This window comes from Lathamus discolor, chromosome 4 (genome assembly GCF_037157495.1).
Source record: "Lathamus discolor isolate bLatDis1 chromosome 4, bLatDis1.hap1, whole genome shotgun sequence".
Lineage (NCBI taxonomy): Eukaryota > Metazoa > Chordata > Aves > Psittaciformes > Psittacidae > Lathamus > Lathamus discolor.
The window spans coordinates 7120693-7143975 of record NC_088887.1 but is presented as its reverse complement, the minus strand read 5'-3'; the positions used below and the strand labels follow the sequence as shown (position 1 = coordinate 7143975).

Sequence of the window (23283 nt, the reverse complement as noted above, 5' to 3'; positions counted from 1 at the left end):
CTTCTGAACTGCTTTCAGCACAGGAACCCTCAGCTCCAGCATCAGCAGCACTCCTTGAAGCTCCTGGTCTCATGCGGCTGAGGCTGTGTGTCCTTGCCTTAGACAGTGATCCCTTGTCACCACCCTGGAGCTCTTCCATGGTCTCCAGCCTCTGCCAGGTCTCTTTGGCTTCCCCAGACTCCCCTGACATACAGGCCCTTCCTTTCTCCAGTGGCCTTAGACCTGCTGTTGTCTCACAGCAGGATCCATCCCAAATGACTTAAAATTAGAATGTTTTTAAGCACATCTTTTACAGTCCCCTGCTCATTTGGTTGTGAAGAAAACCTTTATACACATTCCACATACAGGGATGAATATGTGGATCTCAGTGGCTGAAAAATCCATATATCCTCAGGTCATCAGCAGAAACATTAACCCAAGTAATGCCAGGTCAGAGTGAAGCTCCACTGCTGATCTTTTAAGTACAGGTCAGTTATAATCGTATGCTTATCTGGTGGCCTGCAGCAGACTAGAGAGACTGAAGGAGCTGAGGGAACACACCAAGGAGGGAACACACCAAGGAGGGAACACACCAAGGAGGGAACACACCAAGGAGGGAACACACCAAGGAGGGAACACACCAAGGAGGGAACACACCAAGAACCTTTCAATGCTGCCAAAAAACAACATCTTCCCCTTCTCCAGAAGAAGGGTACAAATGACAATGTCCTTAACACCACCAGTGCTTTGAACTACTCTGCAGACACTAAATATTTAAACAGCCTCCAACACTGCTCCAAAACGCAGGAACTCCCAGTGCCCCTCCTCACATGATGAAAATTTCCATCTTCCACTGGCAGCCTCTCAGCTGCAGCTATGTCTGTATAAAGCAGAAATCTGCAGCATGTTGAAAGGTGGGTGCAGTATAAAGTAAACTGAATCCAATACCACAAAGTAAATACACAAACAGCACTACCAAACTGTATCAGTCATTCATTCACTTGTTAGAACATTTCCAGTTAAAAACAAACTAAAATTTAAGTTAAATTTAAAAAATTAGAGAGCCTGTGCTTAAAGCAGGGAGAGGAAATCTTAAAACATAAGAGCTGGCTACTTCAGAGTGGCTTGCTTAGAAATGAACAGACCTGGCATCAGGAACATTAGCTGGCAGCCAGATCTAGCCAAGGCTTGCCCTTCCTCCACCCCTCTAAAAGCCAGCTCCTTGGGGTATGTATGGGGTCAGGACCAGGTTCAGGCGAGCCTGCTTCAGGCACCCTTGTGAGGGCAGAGAGGAAGCTCTAATATCTTTTATTAGCACCAGGGACTACGTGGTACATGTACAGGAAAAAAAGGCTAGAAGGGACAGAAGGTACTTGCTGTGCTGTTCACTTAAAGTTGTCACAAAGGAAAGAAAACCCTTACCATCCTCAGGACACAGTCTCCCAGCTGAAGCCTTCCTCTGAACCCTGAAAAGGGACACACAGCAGTCATGAGATAGCCAACAAACCCCATCACCTCCCAGCCATGGCAGGATTATCTAGGACACCAATAGGTAAATATGGTACAACCTCTACAAAACAAACCAACCCAATATAAATAAAACATAAAAGAAACAAACAAAAGCAATATAAAAGGAAAATGTTGTTTGGACCAGCCATGGTTCAGCCATGACTGCCTGCTACCCACCTCTCCCATTTCCAAACCAACAGAAGGGATTTTACCATCTCCACTATCCACCAGAGGCAGGACAACCAGTTACATGACCATCCCATCCTACACTGCTCAGCATGGTGGGAGAGATTTTATTATTTCCCCCTCCTCCCCCCCTTTTTTTCCCCTAGAACAACCTGTCAGGGTACCTATGCCCAAGTTCACTTCAGACAGGTATTCTCAACACAAGCCCAGGCACCAAAGTCTGGGGCAGAGAACACAGGTCAGGAAGGAAACCAGTGCTCTCAGGACTCCAGGGCCCTATTTGAGTCACTGCCACATATTGCAGTACTCAGTCCAGCACTCTGTGAAGTACCTTTTCTCCACAGTGTTCTGGGACCCAGTATCACACTGCCATGATCCCCATGTGGCTCATAGTCAGTAGGTGCCTATACTGAGTAGTCATGGACTTCTTTCACTGCTCTGTTCAAATGCTTGATGCCCACTGGCCCCAAAGGTACTGCAGGGTGAGGCATCTCTGAGATGATAGAAAGGTTGCTCTTGTAAAACCCCTCAACTCACCTGATGTAGTGCACAAAAGCAACAACCACTGAGCCCAGGTAAAAGGAGAGGAAACTCAGGAAGCTGAAGAACATGGCCTGGACATAAACAGACTCTGAGGAAAGAGATGGCATATCAGTCAATGCAGAGCAGAGACAGCCCCTCTCAGAGCCAGAGCTCCCATCCTGCTCTTCCCACCACCACCTGGTGGCAACACCCAACTCAGAACAGCCCCCCAAAGCCCATCTGCTTTCCTCAAGAGGAACTGCCAGAACCTGTTGCAAAGTCTCCCCCCATTTCTTCACCCCAGCACTAGCTGGTCTGCCCATGAGACCACCCTGTGCCACACAGCACCTCCTGGAAGGGACCAGGGCTGCAGCTGGGTTTTGACTCCTTTGCTGGTGCTTTCTTCACTATCCCATCAGAGGGCTGCTAGCCCACCCATACCCTTCTACATAGAAGTGCCAAGTAAAGTTGCATTGCTCTGTCAAAGGCACTGACTTTTAACAGAGGGCACAATCGTCACTTGGAGGTTCTTTGTCCGCTGCAGGTTCCAGGTACGGTTGACATTCCCTGTGAGATGCAAAGTGTACAGCAAATATAAAAACAAACATTAAAACCCTGGCTCTGATCTTAGTTCTCTGCACTTGCAAAAACACCAGCATCTGGCTTTTCACTATCACCTGTGTGTGGTTTTGCTCTAAACCTTACTCAGACTAATCAACATACAGCCTTTTCTGCAGGTTTTCCCCTTCCTCCCTATCCATAGCCTGGTTTTCAGATGAGAAATCCCTCCTTTACCCTTCCATACACTGTTCAGGTCTGAATGCCTGAATCCAAGAGCATCTTATCTCCTATTCAACTAGTCCCCAAAGGGCACTTTCTCTCACTACAGGTACTGTGACACCATTTTTCCTTTGGCCGAAGCTCTGCTGGCAAAACACTTCTGTGCAGGTTGCCACGCTAGTGACTGGCTCTGTTTCAGCAGGGATCAGCACACCCTGCCAGTACAACTCTACCTGGTCCTAAAACTACCAGCAAAGACACCCAGAAGGTGCCAACTCTTGTTTTAAGGGTGCAATTGGGAGACAGGTAGAAGGAAGAGGCTGTAGAGGGAGCCCAGTATATTTACTGGTTGCAGTCTAGCTTCTCATACAGGAGGAAGCCATCTGGCTTTGGGGATACAAATGTCCCCAACTCCACCTACAGCCACCACATTAGTGGTTACCACTGCACAGGAAGTGAACACAGTGTTTTCTGGTTGGGAAAGGCAATAGATTTGTTGACTTGTTCTACTGCCTTTCCCATCTGTGAAATTATTCTCCTAAAATGACTAATTTTTCCAAAAAGCTGTAAACAGCATTCCCTGGCCATCTCCCAAGAGTCCAGTGACTCCTCTGACAAGCGCATAACCCTAGTAAGCCAGGTGCTGTACCAGCCAGCCACCTCCTGGATTGGTCAAGACTTGTAACCTACCCAACAATATCAAGTTTATACTTCACTCTTCCTCACAGCTATTTGGAAGAGACAGAGCTGTAAGACCTGTGTCCTCCCACAAGAAGGTCCCAAAGGACCCATCAGCAATCAAACCCAATCCCCAGCACAACTTACCATGAATAGAAGAAGGCACAGAACCCCCACAGGCATAATCCTCCGGCTTGATGACGAATACAACGAAGAACTGTTCACCTGGAAAATCCTTTCTCTGCACAGAAGGATAGAAGAGGACAGACTCCATGAGATGTGAAGGAGCCTCTCCCTCCAATGCAAAGCAGAGGCAGTGCTCCAAAAGGCCAGAAATCAGGTTTTAGTCACTAGACAGGCAGCAGCCTTCCAGAGACCTGCCTGTTCTGCATAGAGCTTGGCTTCCACGGGTGTTCCTCTCCTCCTTGCTGACAATAAGCTGACTGAGTTCAACACTATGCAGTACAGCAGTGCCTCAGTACAAGCAAGCTAATACTAATGCATTTATTTACTTTAAGTAGTGCAAACCATCTGCCTAAGCTCTGCTTATTACAAAGGCTCTACTACCACCACTCAATGGTAGAAGAGCCAGGTTCAAACAGAAGGCACCTGGCTGCAGCTACCCTGATCTAGAACCTCAGTACCTAAAGCATAACACACCTACCTAAGCAAACATAAGTAAGGTTTTGTAGTAAAAGGTAATATCACTTCTTCCACTTATATCAGCTGACCTAAAAAGCAAAAGCTCACAGCACACCAGAATCAAAAGCAAGCTAGGAATGCATAGGACAAGCCAGTAAAACAGACAAACAAAACCAAAACCAAAAATAACCCAAAACAACAACACTGAGACAAAAAACAGCCTCTTACCTGCACCGTTATGGCTGCCTGCTTAGTCATAGACTGGTAAACACCGTTGAACTCCACATTATGGTCCAGGTCATATACTGGGCACTAAAACAGACACAACTAAGGGTTAAACCAGGGGCAGAATCTGAACTAATTTCACAGGAAGCCTGCAGGAGAACAGACAATGCAGAACAGCAGAAAAAAGGCCCTGCTCAGGGTAACAAGGGGAACAGAACAACCAGGACCCATTCAGAAGCGAGGAAAGCTGCTCTGAAGTCACCAGTTGTGGCCTTCACTTACTGATCTTAGCATTATCACAAGAGGGCTGCAGTTTAATCCTAGAAGCATTTAGCCAGATTGATCACTCCATCATTCCCACAGGGCAGTGCATATGCTCAGCTGTACACTGGTTGTGTCATGCTTTAAAGTCTGTACTATATGCCAAGTGTTTGCCCTCATTTTACTCTTTTCCACTATTCTTAATATCTGGTAGGTTGAAAATCACCTGTCAGTCTCCGCTCCTGCCCTTCTACCATTCAAACACAAAGCTGTGGGCAGGAGTTGATGTTACTCATTCCTCTCCTCACCACAGGTATTAAAGGTGACTGCCAGGATTTCAGAGCCAGCAGCCAAGGCTGCTGCACCTCTGTGCACCATCATGCACCTCTGTCACCATCATGCTCTTTCCACAATGCAGGTCCTTGCATCATTCATGGAGCTGGGAAAGGAGGATAAATATGGGGCTATTCCCAGCTACAAGCAACAGCCAACTTCTATGGCAGGGAACAGCTGATCTCCCATTCCCATGAAAAGGGATGAGTAACTGCATAGAGGAGAAATAGAATGGGAAAGGAGGAGACACCTGTCGGGAAGTCAGAAGCTCCCCATGCTGCCCTGAGCCAGGAGAAGGCTCCATCAAGGGAACAGCACTGTCCTCCTTCAGCCACCAGCATCCCATCCAACACCACTCCATGGAGACAAAGACCCGTATCACAGTGCAGCAAGGTATTAAACCTTACAAGGGAACATAACAAATGCCCTGTGTACAGGCTGGAGACGAACAGCTTGTTCATCTATTTGCAATAAAAATCAGGGTATAAGCAGCCCTGCCTTTGCCTCCTTCCCAGAGTTTCCGTTCCTCTTTCAGGGGCTCTCTTCACCACCACCACACTAGGGTGAAGCCCTAGTGAAAAAAGCCTAGAAAAGACCAAGTCTTTTCCCTCTGTTGGAGCAGAGCCCCTCTCACAGCAGGACACAATGCTCTAGCAGGCAACTCCTTACCCTTCTCTGCTCAGGCTTACCACAATGTCCTGGACGGAGACAACGGAGCATGGATAGACTGCATCAGAAACCACTTTAATGATGACTGAATCAACATCCTCAGGAAATCTGTACAGAAAATACTGAGGAGAAAGCAGAGTGCTGAGAGTTACGGTCCAGAAATCACCCCTGCCAGGAGCTTCATAGCCTCCCTAAGGTACCTGCACAGCCCAAGCTGGGCTTTGGGCTTGGATGTGAAGACCTGTCACAAAAATTCAGATTTCAAATAGTAGGACCTTATGCTACAGAAGAGCAGATTAAATATGTACAGACGACTCCCCACCTTGCACAGCAGGCTGTTAGACACACACATCTTGAACACGCAAGATAGAGCACAGCTTCAGCTCCCCTTAAGCTTTTTCCTACCCGATGAAGCTAAAGTGACTTCATTTTATACCCTAGCCCATTTTATGCTGCTATGAACAATTCCCAAATGTTTCCATACTGCTAGCTGTACTTTATGTGGAACATATCATAAGAGTTTCTCTCAGATGAATTGCCTCACAGAGAGACTGTGAGAAGTATTAGGTCAAATGCTTGAAACTCTGTCAAGTGTTTCATAAATAAATGCCTGATATTAGTTGTAGGATTTAGGGTTTTTGGGTTTGAGGGCAAAGGGTAATGGGGGTTTTCTCTTATCAGTTCAGCTTTGAAAATAATTCAGCTATAGCTCTGAAAAAAACTGGGAGATGCTAACACCTGCCAATATTCTTACTTTTCCTCTGGAGGCAAGGAATGGTGAGTTTTGTGCTCCCATACTTTGAGCAGGTCCATAGGCCAGTCTGTGGGGTCAGGAAATGCCCTTCCCTGTCCTAACAAGGGTCTTTCCAGATTTGGGCAAAAGATGTCCCAGGAAACAGCGTTATTTGCATCTTCTTCCATTAAAAGTTTGATTTCCTACACCAACTGGCTGCTGAAGGAGGAGTGTGTTTTGTGCCAGCAGGGAGGCTTGTCATAAGGGCTCCCATCATCCTACCTGAAGCCCAGATGTGGCTGTGCAGGCTCACAGCCACAGTTTACACAAGGGGCTGAGTTTACCCTTGCAAAGTTTTAGGTCCTTGAGGAAGTCACCCATGAGGACTTCCTTATCATCATCTTCTTAAGCCACACTTATACCAGAGTACAGAATTAACATAAGGGGCATTGACACCTACAGTTTTCTGCTGCATAGGCTGTCAGTGGTATAAGCACATTCAGGCAATACTCATGACCTATACAATCACTTCTAATTTCTCCTTCTGCCCTAAGGCATGAGCTGGGTTCCAGACAACAACTCCTTCAGTTGTCCTTCAGTATTTTTCCAGTCTTAGGGCTGTTCCAACACCCATATAAATTTTGAATTGCCTTCTTTTCTTTCCCCCTGAAAACTACTTAATACTTCGATATACAAAAGCCTCAGCACTATAGGAATGAAGAAGCACTCATCTTCCGCTCTCTTAACTGTCTTAGTCTGTAACTAAAGTCATCGATCTCATACTACTAATTGTGAAAAATAACAGACCAAAGTCACAAAGTTAATTCCAGGCCAGATCCTAAAGACTCAACATTCAAATTACAAGATCCTAAGTAACAAAGGCTTATAAAGAGTCACCACCATTCCCTATTGCTTCTATAATATAAAATACTGCATGTAACTGCAAACCAGCTTAAGACATTTGACAGCAAAAAATATTAGCTGGAATGCCTGGTAATAGGAAACCTAAAATTAAGTGGTGTTACTAACAGTGATAGCACAAACAGAACTGGAGTACCAGACAGCCTGGGTAAATTACATACTTCCCCAGTTCTAAGAGCTCCTGTATCACTATAGTTACTGCCAACAGCATTCTCATTCAAGAAAGGACTTGTAGTATCTGCAGGGCTATAAACAGGGCTGCTCAGCTGGACATGCTGAACATGTGTGCACTCTTCTGAACTAATAATGAGGCATTTAATTTAGCACCTCCAAGTCACCTTGCTGCCATGAGCAAGGAACAGCAGTCTGAGTTCTGCTGTATCATTAGCTTATTTATTTAGGTATTTATTTTTCTCCAGTAAAGACTGCATCTTGACAAGTCACACTCAGGCAATTGAACCAGCAATGGCTGGAACAAGATACTAGTGCACACCATCTCCTTTTCCATTAAGGTAGCAGTCCAATGGCCTCTGGCCTTCTGTACATTTCTGGAATTTCCCAAACTACAGACACTACTCATTTGCTCTGGTCACATTTTTTCAGTTTACTTAACTGCTTTGCAAGAAGACCCAAACATGCCCCTAAAGGGGCTAAAGCACCGTTACCTCTTCACTATATCCACAGAAAATTCAAGAGGAAGGAAGTTTCCCTGCATCCTAAGAGAAATGACCTAGTCATGTAAGGCTTTTGCTATCTCTAACAAAGGACTGCATCAACCATTTGGATGTGGTAAGACACACAGTACACCTCCTTACCTGGGGCTGGGAAGGGCTGGCAGTGAAGTTAAAGGCTTTGTTGGTCCTACAAAAGAAATACCAGCATGTTGAAGTCTAAAACTTTCAGGGCTGGAACACACAAAAAAAACCTTTAGATTAAGCAAAATAAAACATCTTTTGTTGTTCTGGGAAGGAAAAAGGGAAGAGTCAGCAGATTAACCAAATCCCTGCGCAACAGATACATGAAGAAATTACATTTGTGTTCTCACATCCCAGCTTACTCAAGTTGGAAGTTCTCAAGCCTGGTGACTAGTAGTTCATACGCAATATTAAACGGTGCCATGGAAGCGACGTCCACAAATATGATCTGGTCAGAGGATCCTGTCTCAGGTGTTGGCTCAGAGGGACAGAGGGTACGACTCACTTCTTGGTAATTGTAGGTCCTCTGATAGCTACAACAGCCAGGGGAAGGAGTGAAGGGGAAGTTGGATGGAAAAAGAGAGAGAAAGCAGTTAAAAAGTTGCTTGGCAGTTCCAAGAATGACATAATCCCCTGCTTGCATAACTGAAATACTAATCTGAAAGGCCAAGATCATCAAGCCTTTTATTCAGAGCTCAAACTCCACCTCTGTTGCATCTTGTGGTTTGCATAAGGGAGTAGCCATCCCCAACATTTCGCTTCCCTCACAGCTGCCTGCTCCATCTGCAGATCTAGCACATCTGCCATTTGCTGGAGGCAGAGAGAGCAACGGCAGCCCAGGACAACCACTGTTATAAGCACCCCCTACATCGGCCAAAAGACTGCAGGGTATCTGCTGCCAGGCACCAGCATTTCAGTGGCAGATGAAGCTTCCCATCTCAGGTGGTCTAAGGTGCTTGCAAAGTCTCAGTACTTGCAGCCTGATGAGCTTTGAGATTGCTGAAGATACACAGCAGCACTACTTTCACAAAGAAAACATTCCGAAAACAACCACCACCAGCCATAATAGACTCAACTTAGGTGTACCTGGGGTGAGAAACAGAAGAGAGCCCTTATTGCCCAAATGCACTGTAACACAGCAGTTAGGGCGCTCTTTTGAGAGCTTGTTAAAACCCTGCTCCAAACTAGAGCACAAGAACTACTTGCACATACCATAAGCAACTGTGGAAGTGACAACAATGCCATGTGGTAGATTCACTGACTAGCAATACAGGCAGATCCCCAGCAGACATACACGAGAAACCAAGCAGGCTGTCAACTAAGAGGTTACCTACCAAATCCTAGTCTTCCTGTGTTCAGCTGACAGTTAGAAATCATGCTTTGCAACCAAACCCTGTGGTCTACAGAAGCAGCAAGATGTAGCACTTGAGGAAAGCTGATGAGAGATACAGCTGGCAGACAAGTGTGTTACAAGGACGAGACTCCAGTACTTACAGGCCTCGAAAAATTAGTGGGACCTGCCATGACAGCACTCCCTTCTGTTGGCGAACTACAAACAGGACAGGATATTGGAGGTTCTCAGAGCTGCTGTTCACATACACCCGCACTGCATCAACCTGTGAGAAGAGAAAGGAAAGTACAGATGGGTGTTAGCTGAAGGGAAAGAACAAGACAGCTTCAAATCCACGTGGGAGAAGCCTGCACCCCTTCCTCAGTCTGACCTAGATGCTGGCAATTTCAACAGGAAGATCAACACTGTCACTGCACTGGTTATTCAGATCCAGAGGTCATTTATAGAAATGCCTTCTTGCTGCCACTCTAATCCAGAATCACAGCCCTGTCCCCAGGTCAGAGGTGACTGTCAGACAAGACACAATGGATAGATGCAGCAGATGTAATAAGACATTCACTTACCCAAATGGGAGCAACCTGAATAACCTGTGTTATAAAAGCAAGCAAACATACATACAAAATACAGACCCAAGGCTACAACTGAGAATTTTTTTCCTTGGACTCTCATGTACCCAACTCAAACAACATCATGGAGTCAAAAATGATTGAGGCCAACATTAATAGTTAGCTGCTAACTTGCTTTTTCATTCCTAACATCTGGCTCTGCTGTAAATGATAGCGAGACGACCATAACCCATACATACACCACCTAACAAAACAAGAATACACTGCCAACTGCCCTCAGCTACGCAAGGAAGGCTGCTTTGGGTTGTGAGCAAGGGTTTTAATGGAACCCACCGCACCAGCAACCGGAATTTCTCCTCACATTATCTGGCCACCACATGGTTGCAGAGGTAGTACAGCTGTGGAGTAGAATGCCCTCAGTTTTTTATTTGCTTTCAGAAGCACGCAAGCAGTCTGTATGCACCAAATGGCAATGCCACCATTTCCATTTGAAGAGAACATCCCTTCAGCTCTCTCTCTGGAGCTGCACACGTCGCTAAAGAAAACAGGGTATGAGAATGCATAACTTATCAGAAGAGACTGCACATCTCTGTTGATGACATCGATGGCTGATGATATATGGATGATATGATGTGATATGAGAGCATATGAAGTAGGTAAGATACACACATTTTAAGCCCACCACATCTTGAAAAGTTAGAATAGTCTCTCACTTGATCAGTGAAACACAGATATCTCAACTGTATGTCCTCCAAGAGCAGCAAACGTAGAGAAAACATCCAGAGGTAGCAAGGCAGCAGCAGAACAGCTACTCTGGATGGCAGCTTAAGCATACACTGAGCAAGTACCTTCACAGGTAGCTCACTGCCAGATGAGACAAGCCCTTAAATCCAAAGAGGACAGGCAAGCCTTGGAGCCTGATTTCCTTTGGAGTCTCTATCAAGAGCCCATTTTGAAATGGCAGTTCCTGCCCTTGCAGGAAACAGTAACTCACAGCACCTAACATGACACAAGCATCCCATCCTCACCTTTTGTAAATTTACTGTATCTTGCTCAAGGCAAAGTTGCTCAGGGCTCAGTCAGGTTCTGGATACCTCCACAGATGGAGACTCCACAACCTCTCAAGCAACCTGTTCCAGTTTTTGACTGCCCTCACAGTTGGGAAAAATGCAAGAACAAAAAAAAGTTCACGTGGAATTTCCAGTGTTTCAGCTTATTGCCCCTTGTCCTGTCACTCTTACCCATGGACCCATTGAGAAGAGCCCAGCTCCCCCTTCTTCCATCAGGTGTTTATACTATATATATATACATATATATATATATATCTCTATCTCAGGTGTTATATTAATGAGATCCCCTCTCCTGTGGGTTGAGCAGTGCCAAGTCTAGCAACCTCTCCTCATAGGAGAAATGCTCTGTTCCCTTAATCATCTCTGTGGCTCTCCATGGGACTCATTCCAGTAAATCCATATAATTGCTGTTTTGAAGAGAACTGGACACAGTATTCCAGGTGTGAAAGCTTTGTAACTGCCCAAGGCAAACCTGCAGAGCATGCAACCCCCCATCTTTTACAACACAAGGCCACCTCTGTAACAACTTCCTAGACAAGCCCAACAGTTCAACTGCTCATACGGGGACTCATTAGTGCTCCATTCACACACAGTTTTACCCAAACACACCCCTGCTTGTCTTAATGTCCACTGTTGAATATAGCCAAAAGATTTAGCACTTTTGTTTCCTCAGATGATGAAAACCATGGCTGTGGATGCAATAAGACAGCTGAAAAACTCTGCAAGCTGAACCCAGTCAAGGCCCTACTCTTCTCAAGCCTCCTCCTGCTGCCGTTCCTCACCTGAGATAGCTGGAATGTCTCTGAGCAAGAGCTACTGACTGCCCTTATGTGCACAGAGATACAAACTGCTGTGAACTCCAATAACTGCTTCTCTCTCCTCAACCTATAGGTGAATACACTGAATTATAGAATACCAGGTTGGCAGGGTCCTCCAGCATTATCTGGTCCAACCTTTCTGGGCACTGAGCATTTCTTTTTTGAGATCTTAAGTCTCTCCCACATTAAATGCTTTAATAGTCTAAGCAGTCAAGTTTCTTTCGAGGAAGGGATGGGTGGGGAGAGAGAAGGGAGGGAGAAACCTGCCTATGAATCCAAGCCTATTAGACATTTACTTCACTAACAATAAGCAATGCCAAGACTAATTCATGCTGTTAAAGACTGATCATCTATATCCATGCAGCTCTGCTGTTGTGGCAACTGCCACACAAGATGCCTGCAGGGCCTGCTCAGGTAAGCAAAGACTTTCGTGAGTTTTAGCTTCCCCCATATAGTTACTATGCAACTACTGAAAGGCCTCTTGATTCTGCAATGACATGCTATAATCATCTCCATTTTACACATGCCGAGACTCAAGTGTGCAAGAAGAGGCAGAAGGGCACGAGCAACACGTTCAGAGATTAACTTGTGGCGGTGCCCGAGACATTCAAAGCCTGAGATCTGCTCCCTGTATAGCTCGCACTGCATGACCCTCAGAAATACCAGGTTAAGAGGGACAGTGTCATAAAGCCTGCAGCTCACAGCTCTGTCCCCTTCCTGCTGCAGTACTGAATGGCCAAGAAGCCATCGCATTTGCAACTACCTGGGGTGCGTATTTCCCTCCCAAGTCACATCCCTCTGGCTCCTTCCAGTAGTTGCCCAGCAATACTCTGCTCCCCAGATGACAGATCTGTAGTCTCTCTTCTGGGCAGCACTCAAGCAACCCACTCTCCTTTTTCATGCTCTGCTGATACCTCACCTGGAGCCCCTTGCCTGTTTTTTGAACCCTGGTGCTTCTCAAAGCCCCTGTGTTTGCAAACAGACCTCCAAGCAATATTGTTCATGCAATTCCATGAATTCTGATCCCAAGGTTGCTAAAAAAATCAGTGGAAGTGACTTCCTCAAGACCAAACTTCCACCTAGCCCAATCTTTAATCCTGACGACCAAAGCTTGTGCAGGATGAGTCTTGGAGGACACTCCTTTTGCACCGAGGCAGGGGCAGGACTGCTTCAGAGACTTTCGCTCCTCACATTCCTTCCCATTGCCAAGCCTCTGCCATGTGCGACTCCTCTCTTCAACATCCAAGCTGATGGCAGTCTTGTTTCTCAGATGAGTGACCTTGAGGTTTCTGTATTTCAAGGTGGCCAGAGCAGTCAGACAGCTGAATAAAGAGAGGGCTCTCAGCACTATAGAAAAACGTGTTAGACCAGGAAAGACAAATATTTGTACTTTGTTTCTATCACCACCCTGGAGATAGGGGGAGGGGGGGGAAAGGAAAGAAATAAACATAAGTATATCTGGATTCCATACTCTAGATCGGAACACACAGAAGGAGCCGGGGCCTGAATTCACACAGCTGAACAGGAGCAACACGGCTGCAAACATAAAGGAGAACAAACTGGAGTCTTGTTGACACAAGAGTCCTTGGACTGTTTATTAAATCTGCATTTCCCACAGAGATTACACATCAGCTTAAGACTGTGGGGATGTGAATTTTAGGGCAGGCAGGAGGCTGCAACAAGAGTTCCTGCTGCAAGCAGTGAATTCCTTTCCACCATCTCACATCAAGCAAAGTCTTCGAATCACACTAGCACTCCACCACGTTCTCTGCCGCACCTACACACAAGCCACTCCTTGCAAGACCTCTGGGGATTATCAGTCCAAATTGCAACAGCACTTGGGTATGGACCTGAGAAGGCACCAAGCCAAGCCAGTGGGCAGGGAACGCATCCAGCAAGCACACAGGGAGGCTGCTAGTTACAATGGAACATCTCAGTGCAGGGTGCGTCGACAAATGCCACGGAACTGCTGCTGTTGCACAAGAAAGAGGTGCTTCATCTTACGTAAACCCCAAAATTAAGTGAAGTAGGATGCAGTTGGATGGGCTGCAGCAATTGAAGCAACGAATGAAGCACACAGTTGTCAGTGCCAAACTAAGCTGCTCTTCCAACTGACAACACAACAGTGGGAAGCTGAGACCCTGAAGGAATAGATACAAGACAGTGACAGGCATTACAGAACCTCTTTCCTGCCCTCTTGTGAGATATGAGCACTACTTCTGTCTGACAGCAAAATAAATGGAGCTCAGAGGAGCATTCCCTTTCAGCCTTTCTCTGTCTGACTTTGTGCCCTAACATCAATAAGTCTTAATTGCCAAAAGCCATCTATCAAATAACCTTGGCCCACAGTTTTCTTCCAGCATTTCTGCCAGGAGAATTAAATACCCAAAGCAGCCTAAACTAAGCAGCAGACTCAGTGTGTCAGGCACAGCCTCAGCCACATTAATGTAATTGTTCCAGGATTCATATTTTTCATTTCAAAGTTCCACTTTGCGCAAACATGCTCTGTGGATTTACTGTCTGCCGTGGTCATTCCCAGGAGTTCACTTGTTTGTAAGAGTATCTGTGCAGCATAAATGGAAGACAAATACAAAGCATGTTAATATTTACCTTTTCCTGGTTTTGAAATCTTGTCCTCTAACCAGCGTCACTAGGGAGCCTCCAGGACAGCCAGAAAGAAAAACCAGGAGCTGGCATGCTGGATGAAGGAGGTGCCTGTTCCTGACCACCCTCAGGCTTCAGGAAGACATTAAAAGAAAATAAGTTCTTTTTTTGAAGAGCCAGTTAAGAAACAAACTGTTCTCTAATAAATAGCATCTTCCTAACCCACAGGAGCTGGAACTCTGGGTTAGGGCAACCCTTGAAACAAGTGTGTTTAGAACCTTCCCAAATCTGCTGCCACTCCAGGCTCACAGCAATAACTCCAGGGATTACTGTCACAACATCATCTGGTTTCTTCTTGGCGCCCAGGTTCTTCACCTCAGTGACACTTCAGATGTGGACTGAGTTATATATCCTACACGTTGCCTTCATCTCTTTAAAACCATTGTTCATTTGCTTTAAAACACACTGAAATGAAGGCTGTTTCTGAAATCCTGTGTTTCTCTAAGTACACACAGCAGAAAATAACATTTGCTTATGCAAACACACTAAACTATATTCTCAACCCAAGCAGATGGCGCACCCTTGCAATACAGCTTTCACAGGCTGCACTTTCAGTCCCTAAATATCCCCCAAAAGAGTAGATAAAGTCTGTATAGGAAAAGCTTTCTACCCAACAACTTCTGCACAAGTTATTTAAGGATATTTCAGGCTCCACTTTCAATGCAAATGTTTGTAATACAAATTGCTGCACTGTTCTTGGAAAGGGTTCAAACCCAGGAGAGACACTTTGATGAAGTTACTCTTATTCAGCAATTTTTAGGGTTTTAATCAAAACATTTGGGGGTGGGAAAGGGGTGGAGGGGGGGAGGGACACAGACAACAAAACCTGAGTGTCTTTGCCTTCAAACAACAGGGCAGCCCAACAAGAGTGATTTGAGGATTAAGAACAAAATCAAAATTCAAAAGAGATGCTTCAGTTCAATGGCAAGTTATCAGGCTTGACAGCATCAACTTATACATTGGAAATAAAAGTAAAGCACTTGCCAGCACCAAAGCGACCATCTGAAGGTCTGCAGGCCACTCTGCAAGAAACCAGAGTGGATCTCAGGCTTTTTTCTTAAAGCCTGTAAACTGATATACTCCTTCAAGATGTGCTCTCTTTTTCCCCTCCAGGTAGGGAAACCCACAAAGAACAAAATCCTACAGTGTTAAATAATCATTGAAGTTTGAAGGGATTTCAGGTGGGTACACAATCCCATCCCCGGCTCAAAGGGAAGCAACCTCCCACATCGCTCTTTCACTGAGGATTTCCAATTTTTGCCAGAGACAAAGTTTCCAAGACTGTGTTTTCTGCTGCAGAAAACAACAGCCCAGCTTGTGTTTTCAGTACATCCCCACTCCACTTCTCTCATAGTGTACTTTTGCTTTCTTCTGTAAGCAAGAGCTTTTCACACAGGGTGAGGAGTGGCCAAGAACCCCACAAAGAAGCAGCAAGAGCATTCCAAGTGCTGTGTGCTCTACACTGCTATGTTGTCATCTCCTAGGGCTGGTTGTTTCTTTTAAAGGAGATTAATTAGATATACAAAAGTTATTCCAAAAGGATTCTGTTGAACCTTGCTTGGCTTCAGACTTCATATACTAGAACTTGCTTTGATTTTTCTTGATCTGACATTGTGCCAACATTTCTACCTCGTAAGAAATTTAATAGTAGGCTCCACAAGTGGTGTGCTGAGGCCCTTCCAGCATCCTGTGGTGAACAGACTAGTTCCAGCAACCGAAAAGTAACAGTGTTCGGGTCCTGGAGACCCTGCAGCAACAAAAGCTCTACTGACCTTAGGAGATCTTCTTGTTCAAACATTCATAGTCTTCCCAATTTGTATTTTACCTCCATCTTTGTGGCTAAAATGCTGGGCTTCCACTCAGCATTACCAGAAGACTAAACCTTACCTGTGCTCCCCAACACAGCTAAGGTTCAGCCACCCCCAAACATAAGATAACAGTTTTATTGTATGCATGGAATAACTGTGGGCTGAAACTTGAACTAGAGCAGACTAACATTATGGAGAAGACACACAGGAGAGCAAGGGAATACTTTGAGGTAGTTTAACTCCTGCCTGAAGAGTTCTATACATGAAGCCCAAAACTGGGTGAAAAAATGGTTCCTAGACTTGTTGTAACAGACATGGCTGCTGCTGGAGTGGGACCTACATTCACCTGTGAAACAGAAGATTTGATCACTGCCATTTATTAAACCAGATTGCCCTGTGTAGCAGATCAAGGAGTTTCCCTGTAGCTATGACAGATGGCTTTGGTCTGGGCAAGTGACTCATCACAAAACCCCAGAGAGTGAATTCCAGTTCTGGCTCTTCGCCCAGAGGAAAGGATGTGCAGCTGCCATCTACACCTGGGATATAAGAGACCCATTCACTAGGGGACAGAGGAATGCAAATACATTATGCTCTCTGGGCTGGAAAAAGCACTTGGTCTCTATTAGAGGGTCACACAGCTTAAGATATCTAAATCAAAGACTTTTGTTCTTGCTAATGTTGATTCCCCTTCTTTAGATCAGCCAACTTTTTCACATTTGCAATCATAAAGGAAGGAAAGATAATGATATTAGCAACCCTCCATGGTGGCACACAGCCTCTCTCACTCATTCACTGAGAGTAATTCTTTCTTACTTACCATCCTTCAGATAAACTCCACATAGGAAAGAGTCACTCCAGAGCTACATGTCCTCACAGGAAAGTGTCACTTCTGAGCTACCCATCCTCACAGGGCACAAGAAGCCACAGCTTAATCTACTGCCAATCACAGCTTACAGTAAGGCTGGGCCATATGGTAACTGATACTGAAGCTCTGTTCCTAGTCCTGGCAAGGGAAGAGGAGGAAGAGGAGGGAAATATCACCCACTCTTTCTCCTAAAATAGGTGCAGCCCACTGCTCAGCTTGAGCTCATCATATAGGTGCAGCCCACTGCTCAGCTTTTGGGCTTATCACAACGAAGATGCACTGCATGAATGTCTAAGAGCTGTGCCTGGATTACACCAGCTTTGCTTACAAATGGAAAGATAGAAACTTGTTCTCCCAAGAGATACCTGGACTATAGTTAGAAAACCAAATACCCCTCAAATCATGCTGACCTGAGCTCCAAATCAGGAGGAACTTTTGTTGTCTCCAGTAGTCTTCTTCCTCATAATAGTGTCCTATGCTACTTGGGACCTGGTACAGGAGATACTCACATACACAATATTAGTGGTATTTGTGTTTTCAGCAAATCAACCACTAGCAACTACCAGAGCTTACAAAGGTGGAAAGAGTCATTCACTTTGAATTCCTTTGGTACTCCCACACATACCTGTTTTTTTTTTCCCTTTTGGAAGCCTTTGTATTATTCCAAGCACAGAACTAAGCAGGTTCTCTCACTTGTCACATAAAGGCTTCTCCAGTCAATAGTAAATCCAGCAAAAACATTCTACAACTCTTGTTCAGTCTTCTGGGTAGGAACACCCTGCACAGGCAGCCCCAGCAGATCAGTTCTCCTTCCTTCCACCCTCCCCAGTAGGGACATGTTGGGTTTGTTGAAGTGGAGATGTTCACAAGTGTGCTCATTTCTTCCCCATGCTGAATGACTCCAGTTTAAACAATACTAAAACAAATAATGCTATTTGCTCAAGTAACTGTTAACCAGACTTGTGATAGTGCACATCTGCCTTTGCTGTTAGAACAGGGGTGCAGTGACAGGCACAAGAGCTGGGTTTATTACTGTCCTTTTTACACTCACAGTTAAACATTAAAACAAACAGCTGTGCAGAGGGGAAGATTCCCAACTGCAGCCAGGAGGAGAAGGAAACTAGAAATGCAATAAGGCTACCTTAGAACAAATGGAGACTTTCTGCCACAAGGAAGGAGTTTCTCATATCCCTCTGCTCACAGGCCACCGCAAGAAGACCCTTGCAGCACAGGTGGCTGTGCTTCTCCTTACACAGCTTCACCCTACAACTCCACCTCAGGAATTAAGACCTAAATCCTAGCTGCCAAGTACAAAAAAAGCCTGACAGCTCCTGCTTCAAGACACAAGATGAAGCTTGCATAGCACGTAGGAGGATTTTTCCCGCTACACACACAGAGAGACCTGAGACCTGGCAATATATATGTGCATCAGAGTTCCAGCTAGGTGACTTGGACAGCATATGAGTAACCTTATTTTCATTTTACACATCCAAGAGTTGCACAGAAGGGAAGTAATTTGCCTGTCTCAAAGCGGCTGTGCTCCACAGGCCTAAGTTGTACTTTCTTCACCTTGTACACATCTGCTCATGAACAGTCTGATAGGACTTGCTTTTCCCCTTCCCTTGTGCATGCATACTTGTATCCCAAGGAGTAAGGAAGATTACGTGGATGAAGAACATCCTTTGAGATCAGGCAAGCACAACACTTCCCAGAAAGTGGTAAGTCTCTAAAGCACCAAACTGGATGCCCCATCCCTGGCAGTGTTCAAGGCCAGGCTGGATGGGGCTTTGAACAACCTGGTCTAGAGGAAGGTGTCCCTGCCCATGGCAGGGGTGGTTAGAACTTAGCTTTAAGGTCCCTTCCAACCCAAACCATTCTCTTATTCTATGGTTCTACAATAGAATTACCTCCTTTCTCTCATCCATCATTCAAGCACTGCTCTATCCAGCTGCACTGTCATATGTGCCCAGGCAGCCATAGCACATGTGCAACCAGAACAAATCCAAAGAACTGATGGGTCACAAGCCGGCTCTTACATCTTACCCTTGGCTCCATGTCATCCCTTGCTTTGTAGGCCTGCCCTCATGAGGGAGAACAGCAGAGAGGGGAAACCAGCAGAATTCACAGCTATAATTCACAGGGGAAAAAAACCAAACCTGTTTCAGAGCCAGACCACTCCGGCCCTGGCTTTGCTTCAGAGGGAAAGGCATTAAACTCACCCACTGCAGCCCTTCCACATCGAAAATGCTCTTTTTATTCAATTATATTTCCTGTAACTAAGGTTAATGGTCCATGTGGTATCTGCCTCAAGGTATCAGAGGCTTCTGGCTGACCTGCCATCAGCACAGACACGAAGAGACTGAGAAAGCCCAAGATGAGCAGAGTGGCAGGCAACCGGCAAACTAAGGCTGACGTTCCACTCGCTAAATGTTCAAGGCTGAAGACTGCAGTGGAAGGCAAACACCAGTACAGCGAGTTTTTGCAGGACTTGCATTCCTTCAGAAGATCCAATAACTGCCCAGAGGACAGCACCTCCCTATCTACACAACTTTTGCACAAGAAATACCTGCCCACAAGAGCACAGTACCAGATTAAAATCAAGATTTCCACTATCAAGCTTCTAAACCTTGAACAATCTTCATCAGCAGGGAGATGCAGGACCACCAGAACAGATCAACCTCTACCTCTGACCAGGCCGGCAAGAGGAGACCCAGCCATGTTTGCCTCTCATTAGTTCAGGGCTGTAGTGAGAAGGGGACTGCACACACCTGCAGCCATTATCCCAATTAGGCCAGGCACCTTCTTGCAGGCTTCTGCTTCAGCTCAGGAATAGCATCTTCAGCTCAGGAATAGCAATAGGGCTTCTCAGTGAGGAACCATAGAGTGGTTTGAGTTGGAAGGGACCTTTAAAGATCATCTAGTCCAAACACCCTCCCATGGGCAGAGAGACATCTTCACTAGATCAGGTTCCTCAAAGCCCCATCCAACTTGATTTTGCATGCTCCCAATGATGGGGCATCCACAAATTCTCAGAGCAACCTGTTCCAGTGTCTCGCCACTCTCATTGTAAAAAAAATGTCTTCCTTACATCCAACTCAAATCTATCCTCTTTCAGTTCAAAGCTGTAGCCCCTTGTCCTGTCACTACAGACTTGTAAAAAGCCTCTCTTTATCCTTCTTATAAGACCCCTTTATATACAGAAAGACCACAATAAGGTCTCCCTGGAGCATTCTCTTCTCTAGGACCTTCTCTATCCTCATAACCTGCTCTGGGCATCCCACACCAGAAAGCCTGGGACAGTCCATCTTTATGTGGTCTTTCTCCTCCAAATTAGGTTTCACAGCAGGAGCTGGTTGCATGGCCCTTTTAAAGCACATTCCTGGAAGTGCTTAGAGAGTTCTGCATTAAAAAAATATTAAGCCTCAAACCAGAGGTTTCCCATCTTAGATATGGCCTTGACCTGCTAAGCATCTCTGCAGAAATTTCACGTTCCAGCACACAGGAACATGGATATCAGGCCACTAAAGTTTATCCTTAAGTGCAGCAGTAGTCTGGACTAGGTGGCTCTTCACAGCCATAGGAATGGTCTAGTGTCTGAAAGTAGCCATTGAGCAGCAGATGCATTTCGATGCCCACAAACACCACAGAGCAGCCATGTGCTCCCTTGTCTGCCTTCTCCCACTCTGCCATCACCCTAGATCTCCTTCTTTATGGAAGGTGTCTGGCAAACACACATTAACAGACATTAAATCAAAAGAACTAGATGCATTTTGGCTGCAGTCAGTACTTGAGCTGTCACTACTACCAAGCCCCACGAACATGTGGCCTGCCAACAGACCCTCATCCTAATACCCAGTACCTGTAACACCTGAAAAAGCCTTATGTACATCACCACCAGCTTCCACACAGAGGCTCATGCCCAAAGCGTGCTTTTGACCTACTGGGTTCAGTAGTGACACCTAAGAGGTAAGTAATGCTGGGCTCAGTTGCATCACAGCCCTGACACACAACTCCTGCACCATAAATACCAGCTGCATTTTATTACATAGTAACACACATAATAGAAGAAAGAGGAGTCTTTAAAGCTCTGGAATTTCAGAGTAAAGCAAAGCCTCCCAAAGGGATGGTTAACACCACCTCCCCCTGCTTCACCTCCTCCCCCTTTTATCATGCTCTCTATGAACTCCCTTCATATTGAAACATGACAAATACAGTGTGGGAAAAGCAGTATTTTCCAATGTTTCATACCCTGTGCAGCTGAGGACAGGAGCAAAGATTCATTTGCCTGGTTCACCATCTTTTTGGTTCATCAGAACATCCTGCCCAGCAATTAACACCCAATCCAAACAACGGGGGCAGTTTCCAAGGTACCACTTAGCTCCTTCAGATAAACACGACATTAAAAAGGGGGGGAAGGGGGAAAAGCCGCAATAGCTATGACAGGTTTCCTCCCCCTATCACACAGCCAGGGCTTTAGCAGCGCTGCTGGGCAGCCTCTTCACACAGCACCTTACCTGTCTCACCTTCCAGGGGAGAGCACCCTGATCCTACAGGAGTGCTTAAGTGTGGGAAATGGTATTTTAAAAGGCTTATTAACTGCACAAACACACACACCCCTTTTATATAGATATATATATTTTAGGTAGTACTATTATCCTCTTAATTCCCTTCTAGACTTTAAGCCCATGTTGCTGCTGGCCGCACTGGCTACCAAGCCCCCATGTGGGAGGCTGCACCGCCCGCCCTGTGTCCTCTGGCCTCACAGCCCCATGTGCCCCAGCCGTGCCAAGGGAAGCCGACGGGAGGGCGAGCGGAGCCCATCGGTGCACCGCAGCTTGCTCCCCCGGCGGCAGGAGGATGCAGGCAGGACCCCGGCCGCTGAGGGACAGCCCGGCCCGCTCCCGCACAGCGGCGGAGCCGCAGCGGCGCCGGTTCCCCCCACCTCCAGCCACACCGGAGGGAAGAGAGCGAGGGGCCCCGGTACCTGTCCCTGCCGCGGGGAAGCCGGCCCTCCGCCGGACGCTCCTACCTGCCCAGGCTGGCTGCGGTAAGCGAAGGCGTAGACTCGCTCCGCGCTGATGTTCACGCTGCCCCGGTAGACGCGGCCGAAGGCGCCGGGTGCAGGGCTGCCCTCGGGGCCGGCCACCGCCGCCGCCGCCGCCGCTGCTGCTGCTGCCGCCGCTGCCCAAAGCACGGCGCAGAGCGAAGCCCCGGAGGCCGGGGCCGCCCCCCGGGCCATGGGCTCGTCCGTGCCGCTGCCAGCCCTACGGGGCAGCCTCACGCCCGGCGACCGGGGCAGCACCCGGACCCGCCTCCCCCCGGCTGGGCGGGCGCCGAGCCGCTGTATTTGCAATTTAAATGAACAGCCCGGCGACACGCCGGGGGAGCAGCCCCACACCCCTGCCCATAGAAGGACCCTCTGCCTCCCGGCCGGTAGGCGAAGGGGAGGGAGGAAAGGGAAGGGAGGCCGGCGGGCTGGCCCTGGGGAGGAGGGTCTCCTCTCTGTGCCCGGCCCCAAATTCTGAGCCGGCTTTGGCAGACGGTTGTCAGGGAGCATTTCCCCCTGAGGAGCTGTGCTGTGAGCTCAGGGGCACCGTCAGGCACATGGATACGGGGCCGCAGCAGCTGCATCCGCGGGGCTTCAACACTCCCAGGTCCACCGAGTCAGCTTGCACCGGCTTGCACCTGCAATGAATCTTGCACGGGGCCATCCCCAGCCTTCATTTTTGGCTGCTCGTAACTTTGGGGTAAATGCCTTCCTCTTTAGCTCTGTCCAAAGGTGTGAAAGGCTGCAGCAAAATGTAATTTCCTGAATTCAAACATGGCTTGGTACATCTTGCATTCTTTGAGTCGTTCATGAAGCTGCTATGAGTGTGATACCCTTAACCTTTCAGCAAGATGGGAGCAATATTGTTGGGCTACGAAAGCTCCAGGGGTCCCTTGCACAGCTTAACCCTCCTGTGTTCTGCTGAAACCACATCTGGGAAATGTATCACATCCCATGGCAG

At 46.8% G+C, this 23283-nt stretch overlaps 1 protein-coding gene across 3 annotated transcripts in view; it reads right to left on the bottom strand.

Annotated features, from left to right (window-relative positions):
* Positions 1-22706, bottom strand: part of SIDT1 (SID1 transmembrane family member 1) — a 38981-nt gene extending 16275 nt beyond the window's left edge. The window contains exons 1-10 of one of the 3 annotated variants that reach the window (XM_065676156.1): positions 22305-22706; positions 9628-9749; positions 8496-8666; positions 8254-8299; positions 5805-5906; positions 4525-4608; positions 3802-3895; positions 2692-2763; positions 2212-2305; positions 1402-1445 (exon numbers count right to left, since the gene is read on the bottom strand). In XM_065676156.1, the coding sequence (XP_065532228.1) occupies positions 1402-1445; positions 2212-2305; positions 2692-2763; positions 3802-3895; positions 4525-4608; positions 5805-5906; positions 8254-8299; positions 8496-8666; positions 9628-9749; positions 22305-22514 (1039 nt within the window). In that variant the 5' untranslated portion in view covers positions 22515-22706. Of the gene's footprint in view, positions 1-1401; positions 1446-2211; positions 2306-2691; positions 2764-3801; positions 3896-4524; positions 4609-5804; positions 5907-8253; positions 8300-8483; positions 8667-9627; positions 9750-22304 lie in introns of those variants that run through there. The other 2 variants (XM_065676155.1, XM_065676157.1) reach the window with 2 other exon arrangements.
* Between the last annotated feature and the right edge of the window lie 577 nt (positions 22707-23283).